This window comes from Molothrus ater, chromosome Z (genome assembly GCF_012460135.2).
Source record: "Molothrus ater isolate BHLD 08-10-18 breed brown headed cowbird chromosome Z, BPBGC_Mater_1.1, whole genome shotgun sequence".
Lineage (NCBI taxonomy): Eukaryota > Metazoa > Chordata > Aves > Passeriformes > Icteridae > Molothrus > Molothrus ater.
Window position 1 is genome coordinate 946,203 of NC_050511.2, and position 18,337 is coordinate 964,539.

Here is an 18,337-nt window from a genome sequence, read left to right on the forward strand (position 1 = left end):
GCAGCATCCTCGACGGGAACACTCTTGCTTGACCCGCGGGCCCCCATGCTTTAGGCCTTTTTATTATAATAAATGCTAAAATCACTTTAGTATCGGGAGTGTGGTCTCGTTTTTAACACCGGGACACCCCTCAGCACCCCCGCCGTGCCAGACACCCCTCAGCGCCCCCGCCGCCATGATGCCACTTCCGTCCCGCGCGCGTCCCCTCAGCAACGGCGGCGCCTCCATCCGCCATGGCGGCGCGGCCCCCGCCCCGTCCCCAGCCCCCTCACTGCTCTCACACACAGAGACGCCGGGAGTTCACCGGCTGCGGGCCGCTGCCGGGCGAAGTGGCACTGGTGAGGGGCCACGCCGGGGCTGCTCTGCTCCGGGGAGCTGCGAGGACGTGGGGGCCGAGAGCGGGGGCCGGCTGGAGCGGGACCCTCTGGGAGCAGCCGGGAGGGGTCCCGAGGAGCCCAGTGCTGTGTGAGGGCTCCCGGGGAGTCCGGTGCTGTGTGAAAGCTCCCGGGGAGCCCAGTGCTGTCTGAGGTGTCCCGGGGAGCCCGGTGCTGTATGAGAGCTCCCGGGGAGCCCAGTGCTGTCTGAGGTGTCCCGGGGAGCCCGGTGCTGTGTGAGGTGTCCCGGGGAGCCCGGTGCAGTGTTTGAAGGTCCTGGGGAGCCCAGTACTGTGTTTGAAGGTCCCAGGGAGCCTGGGGCTGTGTTTGAAGGTCCCAGGGAGCCCGGTGCTGTGTGAGGTGTCCCGGGGAGCCCGGTGCTGTGTTTGAAGGTCCTGGGGAGCCCAGTACTGTGTTTGAAGGTCCCAGGGAGCCTGGTGCTGTGTTTGAAGGTCCCGGGGAGCCCGGTGCTGTGTGAGGTGTCCCGGGGAGCCCGGTGCTGTGTTTGAAAGTCCTGGGGAGCCCGGTGCTGTGTTTGAAGGTCCCAGGGAGCCCAGTACTGTGTTTGAAGGCCCTGGGGGAGCCCAGTGCTATGTTTGGCGTCCTGAGGAGCCTGGTGCTACGGGGGTGTAGACAAGGCTTGTTTACTTTAGGAGGAGTTTCTTCACAGAAAAGACGCTCAGGCCTTGGAAGGGGCTGCCCAGGGAGGTGTTGGAGTCCCCATCCTTGGAGGTGTCCAAGGAAGGACATGACATGGCACTCAGTGCTCTGGGCTGGGTGACAAGGTGGGGACTTGATGATCTTGGAGCTCTTTTCCAGCCTCAGTTATTCTGTGATTACCCCATAATTACCGTGAACTCATCATTTGGTGTTAGGTACTTGCACAGTCATGAATTCAACTGAAGAACATGCAGACTAATAGTTTGTATTTTCACCCATGAATGGCTTGCATTGGAAGGGACCTTAAAGCTCATCCGGTGCCACCCCCTGTCATGGGCAGGGACAGCTTCCACTGTCCCAGGTTGCTCCAAGCCCCATCCAGACTGGTCTTGGACACTCCCAGGGATGGGACAGCCACAGCTGCTCTGGGAAACTGTGTGGGTGACTCACCACCCTCACAAAGAAGAACTTCTTCCTACATCTAGCCTAAATTTTCCATTTTTCACTTTGTACCTATTTCCCTTGTCCTGCGACTACAGTTCCTGATGAAGTCCCTCTCTGGATTCACTGTAGGCCCCTTCACATCCTTGGAAGGGTGATACGAGGTCTCCACGCTTTCTCCATTTCCTTTCTCTCGCAGCTAGCCAAGCCCACCAAGAGAGACCTGTTTGAAGAGACGATTTTGGCTGAGAGGGCACTGGAGGAGGAGCAGCGCGAGCAAGAACGTGACCTGCGGGTGCTCCGCCACTACCACAATGTCTGCGACTGGCACAAGGGCGGCGAGGACAAATGGATGCAGCGTGCTGCCGAGAGGAAGGTCCGGGCAACGCTGCAGCAGTACCTGCAGGAGATCGAAGTGAGGAGAGAGAGGTAGCAAACAAGTAGCCAGTGCAGCGCCCCTGCTGTTTTCGGTGTGGGCTTAGAGAGCCCGGCGCCAGTGACATGTGTTCAAACACAGTAACTGTGTAGCCGAGGTGGCATTTGCAGCCTCCTGTCTGCCACAGACAAGCACAGAAGTAGTAGTATAGCACTTTCATTGCTTGATTTTTAAAGAGGTTGAAGAGTACCTTGTCATGAAATGATGGAATGGTTTGGGTTGGAATGGTTTGGGTTGGAAGGGACCTTAAAGCTCATCTCGTTCCAAGCACCCCAGCAGGGACATCTCCCACCAGACCAGGTTGCTCCAAGCCTTGTCCAAACTGGCCTGGAACATTTCCAAAGGTGGGGCCCAGAATCATAGAATTCCAGGGTGGTTTGGGTTGGATGGGCTCATCTAGTTCCACCCACCCTGCTGTGGACATCCACAGCTTCTCTGGCTAGCAAAGTGTCAGAAATTCTCTCAGTCCAGTGTCACTGAGGGTTTTGTTGCAAACTCATCAAGCTGATGCTTAGCTCCTACAAATAACACTTTGCAGCACAGTCAGCTGAAAAAATTAAAATTTTCCAGAAGTCTTTCAAAAATATTAAAGCTGAACAGCTGAAGCACATTACTGCCATGTAAAGCAGAATTATGCTGTACTGATCTTTGGAAAATATATTGTGATTTAATTTCTCAGTTACTGTTTCATGTCAAGTGACTTTGTGGCTGTGAAGGTCATCAGTTTGGTGGTCCTGGTCTAATGTGCCTTCAGGGGAATTTCACATGGGTTCCACAGAACCACTGGTATTAGAAGGAACCTCCTGAGATGATCTGGTTCAGCCCTGGAGTCACCTACAGCAGGATGTCCAGGAGTGTGTGTCCATTTGGGTTTTGCTTGTCTCCACACATGGAGACTGAATCACCTCTGTGGGCAGCCTGTCCAATATCTGACCACACTCACAGTAAAAAGAAAACAAAATGTTTTCTTCTGTTCATTTGGAATTTCACGTGGTTTAATTTGGGGCCCCTTGTCCTGCCACTGAGTACTACTGAGGCGTAGATGTCTGTCTTTCCTGCATTCCCTCCCTTCAGGAGTTTATGTACATTTGTAAGATCCCTCTGCACCTTCTCCTCCCCAGGCTGGACAATCCTGCTCTCTCAGGACAGAAGGAACTTTAGGAGAGATGCTCCTGTTGGGAGAGGTGCTCCGGTCCCTCAGTGTCCCTGCACTGGCACCCTCTGCTGAGGCCGTGTCCTTGCGGTGCTGCAGAGCCGGGAGCTGGAGCCAGCGCTCCAGTGGGGTCTCAGCAGTGCCGGGAGGAAGGATGCCCTCTCTGGGCCTGCTCGCAGTGCTGCTCCTCCCGCAGCCCAAGGTGCCAGAGGCTCTCTTTGCCACAAGGGTGCATCATTGGCCTATGCTCAGCTTGCCTGCCGGGACCCCCAGGGCCCTTTCTGCTGAGACCCTGTGGCATTTGGACTGAAATCGGTGATTTCTGGATTCTGTAGCCCCAGGTTTCTCACTGCTGGGATTAACAGAGAAGTAAATGATGATGTATTTAAAAATTGCCTCTTGGACGTAATTTTCTCATTAAAGATATTTCAGAGTGAAGTGTTTTGTGGAGTGATGCTAAAATAGCAAGAGGTCGTTTGAGGGAGGATACAATTATAGATGCATAGAGGAGGGAGGGCATCAGGAAGAGGTTCTTCCCCCAGAGAGCTGTGGAGCACTGACCAGGATCCCCGAGGCTGCCAGAGCTCCAGGAGCCTTTGGACAGCACTGCCAGGGATGCCCAGGGTGGGATTGTTGGGGGGTCTGTAGGACACCCCAAGTCCAGGAGCTGGACTGGGCGATCCTTGGGGGTCCCTTCCAGCTCAGGGTATTCTGTGGGTCTGTGCTGAAGGATAACCATAGTACAAAATGTAATTGTTATCAGCTGGTGACAAATGTAGTCTGAGAAATAGAATAATTTGATAAATGGGGAACTGAAGTCAAAAAGCAGTTTTGAAAGTGAGTTTGTAAGATCAGGAGTTTGGACCGTGCTTGACAGGATCACTCATGTTGTGCTGTAAGAGCCCCTTGATGGACACAACATGAATGATCCCTGAGTTAAAATTTGATGTTCACTTCTCTGACATTTGCAAGAGGTTTTAAAAGGAGCCCAGTACCCACTTTCTGTTAATAGCAAATAAACAAAAATTTCGATAGAAGGATTGATTTAGCCTTTATTCAAATGTTTTCATTACAGGCTCCGTGCCTTTCTGGAGGCAGAGGAGAGCAGGCACCTTGCTGAGGTGAACGCACTTGATGAGGAAAAGGCACAGCAGAAAGAAGCAAACATGAGGGAACAAGCAAAATTACTGAGGGAGAAGAGGGAGCAAGAAAGACTACGAGTGGTGGCTGAAAAACGAGAGCAACAGTTCAGGTATTGCCATAAAAATATCTTGTAAAAGAGAATTTGCCCAAAGTAAATATATAGGGACAATTTAAAAAGAAGGTAGCAATAATAAACTGAGAAAGGGAAGATGAAAGTGGTTGAAACAGTAAGACAGAAAAAAATCAAAATAGTTAATTCTTGCAAGTGTAGTGCGTCCTCCTTGTCCCAGATGAGAATCCCTGTGTTTCTACCTGCCAACCCTTTCTGTAATTCCTGTTCCAGCTTTATACTGTTGGAGAGAACAGGATGCAGGGAAGGCTAATTTGGCCTAAATCAAGTTTACTAAAATAATATGTCAATAAAGATTCCTGAAATGTTAAGATTGTCCAAAAAGACAGTGTTTTTATTTATTGCATACTTTTCAAGAGTAGCAGCTGCAGCTAAGTGTTTAATGCAGCCTGTAGTTCTGTGCCAAGTCTTCTAGACTGAAAGCAGTAACATGCAGGTACTTACTAGGACCTGAGGCCTTGGCATGGAATCTGCCTTCTCCTATTCTTGTAAATCTGGTTTTCCGAGGGAGGGATGAAAGAAATAATAATGTTATTTAATTGTGATTATTTGAAGTGTCTTTCCCAGTCTCCCACGGTACTGTGATGTCTACAACCCCTGCTTCTCAGTGTGCCCAGGCTGGGGATAAAAATCAACATTGTCTCTTACTTGTGCACAAACACTAATTAACTAATTCCACAGGTAAATATTCGTTAAAATGTGGGGTTTATTGACTTAGACAGGTGTTAGAAGTACATACACTGCCTAACTTCACGTGGTCTTTTGCAGCTTCTGGTTTGTTCTCTATCTATCACACAAAGTGGTTGAAACTCACTTTTAAAATAGTTTGGAACGGGTGCTGCTGGAGTGCATTTTATTTTGTACTTGTAGCTTGTTTTACACACCAGGAAGATGTTACCTAAAGGTAGGTAAGTTTAAGTAATGGTAACTTTATGTTCACTGGGAATCTGCATTCCTGTTCTATTCAAAACTTAACCAAAATCAGGACAGTTACAGGAACCTAAAGTCAGTCCCAAACAGGCTTATCCTGCCCTCTCAGCTGAACTGCACCCCAGCCTCTACTGACTTTAATTAGGTTCTCATTGATCAGAGTGGGAATTAAGCACATATGCAGATTCCTGTTCAGATGTCTAATTTTAGATATTTTAATTGCAGAATGAATCACACCGCAGAACTGCATCATCTGGTGACACATACTTGAACTTTCATGCTGTCGTTACCTGTCCTAATGTCTCAGGTCCTTTGTCTTCCTAGTGTAGCCCTGTTGATGTATGGGTCACTCAGTCTCACGGGAATATTTCATCCTATTACTGTCCTTTTACCTTTCCCATTCTGCTCTGGGATCTGGGCCATATTCACACCACACAGCATCCTGTTAAAAAGTGTTGCTGAACCTTTATTGTTGGTGCTCTGCTGCCTGCATGTTTCAGAGGATTTAGAGGCAGTGAAACCATCTCTCCTCACAGCTGTTGTGGGTCGCAGTCTTGGGGTATCTGCATGCATTTGTCTTGTTTAAGGAGCCCCAGGTATGCTTTTCTTTAGCTGTTAGATGTTACTCTTCCACCTAAACCATCCTGGTCCAGGCAGAGTTCTGGGAGCAGGATTTGCTGCTCAGGAGACCAACACTTACTGAAAATCCACATGCAGGAGTCTGTAATTGTGTCATAGCCTGTCCTCTGGAGCAATGGCCTCCAATCCTCTAACTGCACCCCCCAGATGTAAAAACTTTTAACATTCACCCCAATATGTTTATTTATCAACTATATAAATATGTAATAATATACTGTACCGATATATCGTGTACATTATAAAACATATGCACAAATAGAAATTAAAAAGGATGAGATAAAGATTAAACAAATGCCATTTTTTACTTTTTAATGTTATTTATCAATGGTATAAAACATGTTCTCTTCCTGCACACCTGCCTCCCTTTGGAGATGATTACTCCAGGGCACACCCAGGAGCCCTGGCAAGTTGATCCAGTAGCAGGTGGATACAGCCATTATTTTCCGTTTCTCTTTGCCTGTGGATTTTCAACTCTTTTGAATATCTTTCTGAAACCTGATACAGACTTGTTAGTATTTCCTTTAACTCCAAGGAAGTGCTCCAGGCATGGATTCTCAAACCTTGAGGTATAGGAGCACATACACTCTCAGACATTATTCCAGAACACTAAAAGGCAGCATTTTTTAATTTTTATGGCTGGTTGCTGTGGCCTGAGGGTACGGGTGTAGCAGCTTCTCAGTAGTAATGTTAACCATGAGGAGTCCTTTGTCACAGGGTGACAGAGGGGACAAGGCTCGGACCATGGGAGTCCTGCTGGAATTCATTTTCAGGGAGAGCTACACCTTGTCTGAAAAGAGACTCAGCCTGGGCTAGCCTGAGGGCATGTTCATCATTGGTAACTTAAAAGAAAACTGCAATGTCTTAAAATTTGCATAAAACACAGATCATATCCTCTTTCTTGTGGTAACATCAGAAGCATCCATATGGGGAATGATGTTATCCCAGCAACATCGTGCTGCAGCCGTAAGATGAATAAATAACTGGGGAGGTTCTGTCTTTGGGAAGTAGCCACATCCAGGCACAGTTTTAATGTTAAGAAGCTTAGGATAGCAAAGTGAGGAAGAAAACCTGCCATCTGGGGGAGCAGATGTTTATGGGTTGGTGTAAAAGCTGCTTTGAGGGAATTATTTTGATGAAATCAAGCAATTACAGGGTTATTTTATATTAAAATTCTAACAATGCTGAATATAATTAACTTTTACTCCCCCGTGGGAATCAATAAATATCAGATTAGTTTATAATCACAGAAAAGAATAACTAGTTCTTTATTCCTTCAATGCTGAGAGAACTTTGAACCCATTGTGTTAAGGTAATATAGCGATTGATAATTGTAAGATGTAGAATCTTAATAATAGCAGGATTTAGAATCTTAATAATAGCATGTTTCCCTCACAACATTTGAGAAATATGTTTTTCATGAATACTAATTAATACTGTGGTCTTTCATCACCACTAGCTCCCACCCAGGAGATGAAAGATAGATTCCAGTGGTGAAACATAAGAAAATCATCAATGACGTAGTAGGTTTGATGACCTGCTGGGAGGCAGGGGTGGTCCTTGGAATGTGCCATGGCTCATGGCAGGCACATGCCTGAGCTGCTCTCTGCTTTTATTGCTGGGTTAAACAGTGGTAAGGAGGTTCCTGTCTCGTCCAAGAGGTAAAACAACCATCCCTTTTCACCAGCCTGCACTGGCACTGAACTACAGCATCTCATCATGGAATGGTTTGGATTGGAAGGGGCCTTCAAAGTCATCTTTATTGTGGGCAGGGACACCTTCCACTGTGCCAGGCTGCTCCAAGCCCCATCCAGCCTGGCCTGGGACACTGCCAGGGATCCAGGGGCAGCCACAGCTGCTCTGGGCACCCTGGGCCAGGGCCTGCCCACCCTCCCAGCCAGCAATTCCTAATTGCCAAGAGCCCAAAATCTGTGCCTGCCCTCTGGCAGTGGGAGCCATTGCCTGGGTGCTGTCCCTGCAGGCCTTGTCCCCAGTCCCTGGGCAGCTCTGCTGGATCCCCTGGAGGCCCTGGCAGGGGCTCTGAGGTGTCCCTGGAGCCTTCTCTTGTGCAGCTCAACAGCCCCAGCTGTGCCAGGCTGGCTCCAGAGCAGAGGGGCTCCAGCCCTGGCAGCAGCTCCGTGGCCTCCTCTGCACTGGCTGCAGCAGCTCCAGCTCCTTGTGCTGCTGGAGCCAGGGCTGGGGCAGCTCTGCAGGTGGGCTCTCACCTGAGCCCAGGGGCACAGGGGCAGGATCCCCCCTGCCCTGCTGCCCACGCTGGGGCTCAGCCCAGGGCAGGGGGGTTCAGGCTGGGGCAGGTTCAACAAATGGCAAGCAGAATGGAAATATTTTCATAGGAGTGCTGTCCCTTTTGCTGTTTGAAAGGTCAGTGCCCTTCACCTTTCAGCACGGCTCCATGGCACTGGGTGCTTTAGCCAAGAGGATGAACAGAGAGATATCCTTGTCCCCAGGGAAATGTGAGGCAGCAACTGTTGAATGGCATCATGGAGAAAATGTGGTGAGAACTCTGCTCTTTAAATTAAATAACTACCCTGATATGGAGATTGGTAATTGCATTGAGGTAGTTGCCCGATGAATATTTAATATTTTTGTTACACAGTATAGTCAGCTAAAGCTTGTGTAGTGTCATAGTATTTCACATTTTGCAGGTAACTACTGCTGCTGTCAAGTTGTTCATGATTCAGGCTGTGATATCTTCCGTGAATTCCTAAACACCTTTGCAATAATCTGCATAGATAGCTTCATTCAGCATGAAATTGTGAGATATCTTTTCACTTCACAGCATTCACATGTGTCTGTCACACATCCTCAGAATTATACCTCCTTCACACTTGCAGGTCTTCACCTTTGTCTGCCAGTTTCACATTCTGACTTAATGAAAATCTATATCCTGTTTATAGAACAGAATTAAAGTGCTTGCAGATTGTTCAAATTAAATAATGTTTGATGGCATGTGTTGATCTCAACAGTGCTTTGTTTGCAAAAGTAAAAGCAGAATCTGCAATTAGAGCAATGTTCTTCAACTGAAGATAAATTACCTCTTTATATGCAACTCGGTTGCAGAGAGTAAATGAAAATTGAAAGCTGCATTACTTGTTTGACTTTCTATCTTCTCCAGGCTTTTATTGTGTCTTGTCTGAATTATCCCACAGAACTTAACTTTAAAAATTAATAAATTTCTAGTGGTTCCTGCTCAACCGTGTAACTCACATTTCCACGGTCGCAGTATTTTCTGAATATGAATGAGCTTTCAGGTGACTTACCAACCTATTCTGTCTTCATTTAAATAGAGACCAACCTGTATATTTGAGTAAGTGTAGCATGCATATGTTTTATATGTTAATAAAAGGTATATATGTACACAACCCCGTATGTTCCAGCTATATGTAGAGTACACATTGTGCATACGATGTGTAGATGTATTGTGTGCTCATTTACACTCACAGAATATCCTGAGCTGGAAGGGACCCCCAAGGATCCCCCAGTCCAGCTCCTGCCCTGCACAGACCCCCAGCAATCCCACCCTGGGCATCCCTGGCAGTGCTGCCCAAAGGCTCCTGGAGCTCTGGCAGCCTCGGGGCCGTGCCCATTCCCTGGGGAGCCTGGGCAGTGCCAGCACCCTATGGGGAAGAGCCTTTCCCTGATATCCCACCCAAACCCCCTTGGCACAGCTCCAGCCATTTCCATGGGTCCTGTCCTGGCCACAGGGAGCAGAGATCACTGCTGTCTCTTCCCTTTCCCTTGTGAGGAAGTTGATTCAGGCTTTTTTTACAAATTCAAATACTTCAGCTCATTAATGTCAAAACCTCCATCAAGTCAGGCTTTCTCTGGTTCCTTAGGTTCCACAAGGAATAAATGTCAGACCAGGGGTATAATTGATGTCTGGGGTTGCTGTGTTTTGAGCAGTGATGAGCTGAGAGCCTTAATTCACCACACACCTCCAGCCTGCTTATTGTTTTGAGACTTTTTAAAAAAAACTTTTCCGTTGCCTTCCAGAAACCGATGTCACGAGTATCGTGAACACTGCAAAAAACTGAGTGAGAAGGAGCTGGGTGACTGCCAGCTGGCCCAGCAGGCTCTGAAGGAGATGCTGAAAAGGGAGGAGAAGATGCAGGAGCGAGAGTTGGAAGAGATTTGTGAGAAGGAGCTGCTGGCTAAGGACCAGGAAGCGGAGCTGAGGGCGCAGGAGGCGGCAGCGCGGATCCGGGAGATGGTGGATGTGCGTGATGCCCAGGTGGCCGTGCATGCCGCTCGCAGAGAGGAGAAGAAGCAGGAGATCAGACAGGAGGCTGAAAGGCTGGTAATTTCCATAGTGTTCTGCACTCAGGCTTGGGCAGAAGGCCCTTCTAATGATAGGCTTACTAGACATTCAGACTAATCCATACCTTATTTGTATCTTCACTGATACCATTAGTATCTGAGCCTGTGTTGTTAAGCTAAGCCTCTTTTCAGAGCTGTGGCAAAGGCATTCCTGTTTACAGAGGGAAATACATCTTCTAAAACTCGGCAATCTAAAGGGTTTTGGCATTCAGTCTCTCAGAGGAATTGTGGGAAATGGAAACATTTTAAAGCTTTTGCCAAATACCTTTGTTGTTTTTTGATTTCCAGTTTCTTGGAGGATAGCAGGGGAATCTTGTTTCCCAGCTGAAATATTTATTTTATATATATTTTTAAAGCAAATTAGCAAGCAGCACTTAAGCTCTCTTGCCTGTTAGACCTGCCTGCTCTTGAGCTCACATCGCAGGAGGCATTTGGCTACCTTGGCCCAACTGCTCAGCCACTACCTTCTTCTTTCATCATCCTTTTCCATCTCTCCTGCTGTAGTTTTGCTGGCTTTAGTGTGGCTTGCTAGTTCAGTATTCTGTGTTGACTTTGAATTATGGGAGGCTATTTAGCCCAGACTCAATCTTCGTTTTGCAGCTGTTTACAGGTAGAGGCTGAATGATCACTCAGGATACTCTCTTAGACACTGGAAGCTGGTGCTGGCATCATATATACTTCCCCATTTTATAAAAATGAGACAATAATGAATCTAAAGCTCTGAAAATATTCCAAGGTAGACTAATGTTTTGCTTATTTAAAAACATGTAGAACAGAATTATTTTCTTGTAACAACTTCTAAGGCACTGCCAAACCTCCCAGGTGAAGAATGCTGCTCCTTAACTGGCCTTTTCAGAAAAGCACTATTAGAATAGAAGACTCTGCATCTTCCCCTGGAGACAGCAGCCTGGGGCTCTGTCAAGGAGATACATTTCTAGTGAAGTGGTTGAGTCCCTGAAAAAAAAAAAGCTTTCTTTGAAGGAGAGTTTCTGTACAGAAAATGCAATGTAATCCACTCTCAGCAGAAGAGGGATGTGGCAGATGGTCTCATTACAAGTTTTTCATTGCAGGCTGGTAGCCCCTAATGACCAGGAGTTTCATCTGGGTGAATGGACAGCTAAGTGTGCATAAAGGTTTCTCCTGGCCATTGCAATGAAAATAGAATATTTAGTGAAGGAAAACTTGCACCTTTGGCAGGGTAGACCACATGTGTGCACCAGGATATCTCAGAAGTGGAAGACAAAGCAAGGACAGCAATTTTTGGTTTAGCTACATTACCTACATTAGCTGCCTTCCTCCTTTGTCTTATTTGTCCCTTAAAGAATTGTGATTTCTTGGAAAGTGATTGACTTCATGTTATCCTGACTGTAGTGTCAAGAGTTTCTGCCATAGCACTTGGGTCCTGGCTTGCAGAAGGGTGGTTGGTAACCACTTTGCTCATTTGTGACATTGTGTTCCCCCAGTGAACAAACTTTCATGGATCCCATCCTTGGCCGCTCTCACACAGCTTCACTGATGTCAGAATTCATCCAAAGACAGGTGCCAACTTGCACAGCTGACTGCTAACTGTTTCTGCTTTCTTTCCACCTTTGCTGTTCAAAGCTTTTTGGATTTCTAATGTTATTCCTCAAATTATATATATATATTGAGTTTCAAAGCTGTTTCACCAGCTTCTGAAAGTGAATTTGACAGTTCAGGCAGATACAAAGTCAGCTTTGGCTCTGAAATACTGCCAGAACCTGTGGGTGCTTTATGTCCAGCATAAAAAGGGTTGTTTGTTAGGGAGTGCAGCTTCTGCTTCCCTATGGAAAGATTAGACATGTTGTTTATGACAAACCTGCTAAGGCATTTTTAAAGACTCATTCACATTACAAAAGAGACATTTCATTTAAAAACAGGTTAACAAAAAACTGTGTGCCTTAGAGACAGCTGAAGCATGATTTCTGAGATAATACAGTGCTAATGATCGTCACACACTGTGTTATGATTATGTTTCAGTGCAGTTGTGCTTATACACTTATTCAATTGCAAGATGTTCAGAAATTATATTTATGAATTACTTAATGATGCTACTTTTGAATTTTTTTTTGTGGCTAAATGATCTCGAATACACAAATTCCTATTTGATCTCAAATACGCATTTCCGATTTGTCATTGTTTCTTTTTTAAGAACTCAGTTTCACTGCACATTTTTCCAATATAAAGTGGAATATAAAGTTCTTTCCAATATGAAGTGGGATGATTTGAAACCATGAAAATTCAGTAACTGCCCATCAGAACACAAAGATACAATCACTGACTTGTAGCAGCCTTATGACTGGCAGAGATGCTGTGCTCTGAACACCCAACACACGCAGAGGACACATAATATCTACAGAAAAGGCAGGAACACGTGGCCCTGTTATTTGTCAGTGCTTATGGCTGTGTATGAACACTTGGATATAGATCAAAAGTGCTGCAATGATACTGATTTCCCTAAAGAGATTACTCTATCTGTCTGAAACATTTGTAAAATACCAGGCACAATACCGTTTTTATATTGAATTGCATGTGATGGTTACAGATAAAAACGCTGAATTCTAGTGAAAGATATGCTAAAATGTTCAGGCTTTACCAGGTCTAGCGGATGACACTAATTCTGTGTTGTCAGCAAGAATTCAATGTTGCAATAAACTAACTCTAGACATCACTTAGTTTGAAGTTACTCAGTGACTTTACAAGCTGGCTACTTTTATCCATGTAGGAAAAAGAGCTGCACCAGTTAAGGAAAGAAAATGAAGACCTTGAGAGGAAGAAGCGATATCAGCAGAAGGAATGCAGGGAGATGTGGCTCAAAGCTGTGCAGGACAGGCAGAAGCATCTTGATGCAGAAAAACAAATTCAACTTGCCGAAGAGAAGGCGGTCTTGGAAAATGATTTTGAGGACACCGACAGGGAATATGAGAAGATAAGAAATAAAAAAGTAAGGTGTTTCATGGTGAGCTTGTGGGGCAATGCCTCATGTAGACCAGTTCTGTGGCCCTGTGAGCTGCACAGGGTAACAGAGAACAGACACAAGCCCTTCTCCCTGAATGAGGTAATTCTTTTGTTGAGCAGCCTGCTGCCTCTCCTCCTGCCAGCACCCTGCAGCTCTGCAGAAGCCCATTAGCTGTTAAAAAACCAGCATTTTAAAGCCTGCTTTGCAATCAGAAAGGCTACCAGGCTGAATAAATGAAGTGGGGGCTCTCAGGAAGTCCTGGAATTTTGTCCCTCCATGCTGATTTCATTGTGTGTAAATCACCCGAGCTTTATCATCCTTACACTGCATGGACATAATAGAAGCTGGAAAACTAATTTTTGTTTCATGGACCTGATGTAGTAAGTATTTGTAACTGCAGAAGAAAGGAAATATTTAACTTAATGTAATTAATGAATACTAAAAAAAAATAATTATTTAAAAACAATATATAGATAGATGCAAACTCTCGTGTTTTATTTCTTGGAGATGCCATGAGTCAATGGACATGTCTGTCATTTTCTGAAGTTAAAACAAGTAGAATGTCCAACTTGAGCAAGCAAATGACTCTCAGGGTATTTAGGACACAGGAGAGAGGTGGTTAGAAGCTCCTGTAGGTTAGGAAAGGTGTATCAACTCAATGTTAGACCTTGCTGCAGAATTACAGGAGGTGATATATATTATATTATATTATACTACATTACATTATTATATTTAATGCAGGTGATACTGGAGTAGCCTGGTCAGCTGTGGAAAGTCTGTAAAATGGGTGTGTTGTAGGCAGCTGAGCTGCTGTGGGTAAAGGGATCACTCTGTATTTGTTCTGTGGTCTGGCCAGGTGGAGGATTCTGAGCAGTTCTTTGCTGTGGCAGGTTTTGGAATGGTCTCTGCGCTCCCAACTTCCACACTGTCTGTGAACCACCACTTTTCTTCAGGGTTTGAAAGGCTTTTTTGAACTAATTTACTCAGATCTGCAAACGTCTGTGTGTTTGCAGCAAACGCTGTTGAAGGAACAACTTTCTTACCTGGATCATCTGGCTGAACAGCTGAGGAGGGAGAAGGAGCAAGAAATAGAGGATGAGAAGATCTTCAAGGAAGAGAGGGATAAGATTTGGGCCGAGAGGGCTGAGAAACTGAAACAAGAGAGGGAAGCTCGATTTCACATGCTGAGAGATGTCGTGAACGCGAGGCAGGCGCAGATGGAGGAGAAGTGTAAGTGGTTGAACACACCTCTGGGCAGAGGCAGTTCAACACCCTGCTGCTGGGAACAGCGTTGCCCCAGCACACACTGTGTGACAGAGTGGACAGCAATGTGACCCTCCCTGAGCCTGTTCCCAAAATGCACTCCTACAGGCATTCCTTACACTAATTCCCCATTGCCATCACCACAGCAAAGCCTAGTAAAGTGAGGACTGCATGGGCAAATGGTCATTGTTATTAATTATATTATTATGAAGCCCTGAATGTGAAATCTATCCAGGTCTGAGTGGATGAAAAATAAATAAGCTGGGAATACACTTGCTGTTGTTTGTGTGGCACTTCAGGAACAACAAAACTCAAACCTACTATTTAGGCTACTTAGCCCAAATGCAGTCTCACTGTCCCTTCAAGCTCAGCAGAGCTGTTACCTTCTAAAAGGATTTCTGGTTTTGTTTTCCAGTGCAGAAGAATGAAGAGAGGAAAATAGAGATTGCTGAAGAGAAGAAGGCAATGGCTGAAGCAGTCAGAAAATTTAAATATGAGGAGGAAGAAGAACGTAAAAGGTATTTTTCTTCTATGTCATCAGGTCATTTCTTTGCAGACCAATCTTTTAAACTTGTGAGAGAGCTGTTTATTGTTTTCTGATAACTCTAGAGCAGTGGGTAGACTTCCTTCTGTTTAGAGAAGCTTTCCCACTACGTACCTTACCAGTTCTAAACTGCCCAAGAGCAGACTTGTGATACTGCAGCTGGTATTAAGTCATTAATTCTGACCTCAGAAGACAGTGGTACATATCCTTGTGTTGGTGTTTTTGATCATCATGCAACTTACATCAATCATATTTCCTAAGCACATCCCCTCATACTCTGAGCTGTTGTTATGAGTGGCAGAAGCCTGGGGAGGAGGGTTAATGAAAGGTTTGTTTGTTCCTGCCCCAGGAGAGCAAGTGTGTCCGGGCTTATGGCTAAACCCCACCCACAGACATCCCTTGAACAGCCCTGTGTCAGCCACCAAAGCACCGGGCTGCAGCACATAACCCGGGCTGCACGGGGCTCTCCCTAGTGCCTCTGGATGAGCAGAGCCTTACACGCAGTAGCTGGAATGTTCCTCTGGGTGTCATGCAAAGCCTTGGGCAAAGGGCCTTATCTCATTCACTCCACTTTTGTACTCCTGCCCTTTCTCCTCTCTTGTCCGTGGGATACAAGTAGCTCCTTCCCGAGCCGGTGTCTGTTGTGTTCTCTGAGGGCTGTATTGGGAACAATCTCCTGGCTGTGGCAGAATGTCACCCTTGTGAAGGAAACACGCTGGGCTCCAGCTGGGATATGCTCCACTTAGCAGAGATGGCACTCAGCAGTGTCAGGAAGGCTCAGCTCTGTTGAGTTAGTGCACAAGTCCTGACTGTCGGCATTCAAGTGTCTGACTCCTGCTCCAGAAGGGCCTGAGCATGTAAGACTTCCTCTGCTTCTCCAGAGGGGACTGAAAGCAGTACACGAGTCCTGAGGTGCAGTGGAAGATTGATTTCTCCTGACAGCCACTTCCAGCAGTATCAGTGCAGCAGGGAGTTCTTCTCAGCAGGAGGGTGAGGATGGGTGTCAGCAGCAGCACTGAGCCCGAGCCAGGGATGGCCTGAGACCCAGCACCCCCATCCTCTATCCACTCACCACGGCTGTGAGGGCAGGGAGGGCATGCTGATTGCAGGGAGTTGTTCTTTCCCTCTTTCTGGTGAAACACCAGTTTTACAGTCTGCTTTTTAGGACACAACAGAGTGCAGTTAACTCTCTGCAGAACATAAGGTTAGCACGCAGCATTTGGTTAATAGTGGCAGTGATTTACTGCTAAAAGGAGCTTTGAATGGTTCTTTGGTCCAAGCTCGAATGCTAAAAGATTGCAGAATAATAAAGTTTATTCTTTTTACCACAGTGCTTAAATAACCTATTCATTTGGCATTTCCAGAAAAGCACAGAAGGCCAAAGAATACAGAGACCAGCTCGCAACTCAAATTGCCTATCAACAGTGGCTCCAAAAAGCTGAGGAAGAGAAGAGGAAGAAAGAAGAAGAATCAAATATGGAAGCAGAGAGACAGTACCAAGAAAAGATACAGTTCATTCGGTCAATGTCCAACAAGTTTGAAGTAAAGCCCCCCACTGCAGAAAAAGCACTAAAGCCTGACTCTTAAGGGCATCACTTACTTTGGTGTTTTAGCTCACTCAGTTGCCTTTAAAAATGTTTTCTTAGGATGCTTACACCTGACTTGAGTTGGAAGAACTCTCTCCACTGTGATACTCAAAACATTTAATTGAAAATTACAAGAAACATAGTATTTTAAAGTTTATTTTTCCCCCATGGTTTTTTTTTTACAAATCTGATCCAATCCAAAGTGCTTGACATTTTAATTCAAGAATACTGTCTGCCCTCTACAATATAATAGTGTATTATTGTGACATGAACAATGCACAGGTATTCTTTTTAATCTGCAAAAAGAAAAATTTTAGAAAACTTTCAGTAAACCTTTATTAAAATGCCTTTCAAACTGAAAACATTTGCAAAAATATTTTCTTTGTATTTAGATACCAAATATAAAACTCTGAATGTATTTTACACGGGGTGATATTCTTTTGCAAGATTCTGGTAGCTGTTGAATGATCTGTGGAATACTGGAGTCCTAAGTCTGTGAGTCCTCTGCCTGGGCAGAATTAAGTCTGCGGGGCTGAAGTTAGAGGTGTCTTGTAGAAAGGGTTTAATCTCTATAATTTTCTCTATAATGCCACCTCTGCCTCTCTGGGTTTCCTTGGATCACCACACTGAACTCAAGGAATGGGGGGCTGGGACACACCATTTAAGACAGCAGCCCAGAAGCTGGCTGGATGTCCCCAGGAAGGTGCTGGTGGCAGTGGGGAGCAGGGACACCTCGCTGGCCTCTCTGTCTCCACACCAGCTTGGCCCTGCTGCAGGAGGAGCACTGGGGGACATGAGGAGCACGGGTAGGGGTGACCCAGCTGCTCCCCACGATGCTGCCCCTGACCTGCTCCTTGCTATGTATTTCTTTAGTTTTCCCTCTGTCCTATTCAGAGGAGGGGAGTGAAGAACCCATGTAAAACCTCTCATCCTTTCCTGCTCACAGACTTCATGGCATTTGGAAGTGTTTTATGTTCTTTTTTCATTTTTCCATATGAGTCTTTGCTGCTGCTGCTTATCTGCAGCTGTTTCTCTCTCCTTCAGCCTTTCAGCTTCTGCCATCTTTCCTCCAGCTCCTGCTTTTTTACCCTTTTTTTCCAAAACTTCTATCTTTCACAAATCACTTGCTCTGGCCATTTTTGTCCTCCCACCCTCCTTGTCAGCATGTGGCTCCGTGTGGGCAAACCAAATTGTGTTTTTGTTCTGTGAGAACATGAATGGATGCACAGAGGAGCTGATAAATCACTGGGATCAGATCTCAGGAGCACCAGAGCCCAGACATCTTGGAACAAACCGGGAATAAACACCCTGCAAAGTTGTGTCCTCTTGGTTTAAAGCAGACACCGAGTTGACAAACGCTTTTTTTGTCCCCTGTGGAGAAAAAGGCCAGGTGGAGATGTGTCAATCTGAAACAGTAACAGTGGTCTTCCAGCAACCCAGCTGATCCTGGGTGTAAGTGGTGGAAGGGCCTGGCTCTGCTGAGGGCAAAAGGAGTTTGGTGGGATTTTATCCTTACTTACAGATAAAACTTCCTGAGTCACCAGATGGGAGAGAGACAAGTCCACTGGAACTGTTTCCATCCCGGCAGGGAGCCAGACCCACCAGAGCAGTGCCTCTCAAGGCTTGTTCCTTGGATTCCTTGGATTCCTTGGATCCAATCAAGGCTTGTCCTACAGGTACTGAGGAAGGAAGCTTCCAGAAATGGGAAGCTTCAGGCTGGGAGAGG

General features: G+C 46.0%; 1 protein-coding gene across 1 annotated transcript; it reads left to right on the forward strand.

Moving 5' to 3' along the window:
- Positions 1–233: 233 nt before the first annotated feature.
- CFAP53 (cilia and flagella associated protein 53) lies at positions 234–17,024 on the forward strand. The gene is made up of 8 exons (XM_036403725.2): positions 234–338; positions 1,675–1,904; positions 4,140–4,316; positions 9,918–10,221; positions 12,985–13,203; positions 14,232–14,448; positions 14,897–14,999; positions 16,390–17,024. The coding sequence occupies exons 1-8, from the start codon at positions 234–236 to the stop codon at positions 16,610–16,612; spliced, it is 1,578 nt and encodes a 525-aa protein (XP_036259618.1). The 3' UTR covers positions 16,613–17,024.
- The last annotated feature ends 1,313 nt before the right edge of the window (positions 17,025–18,337 follow it).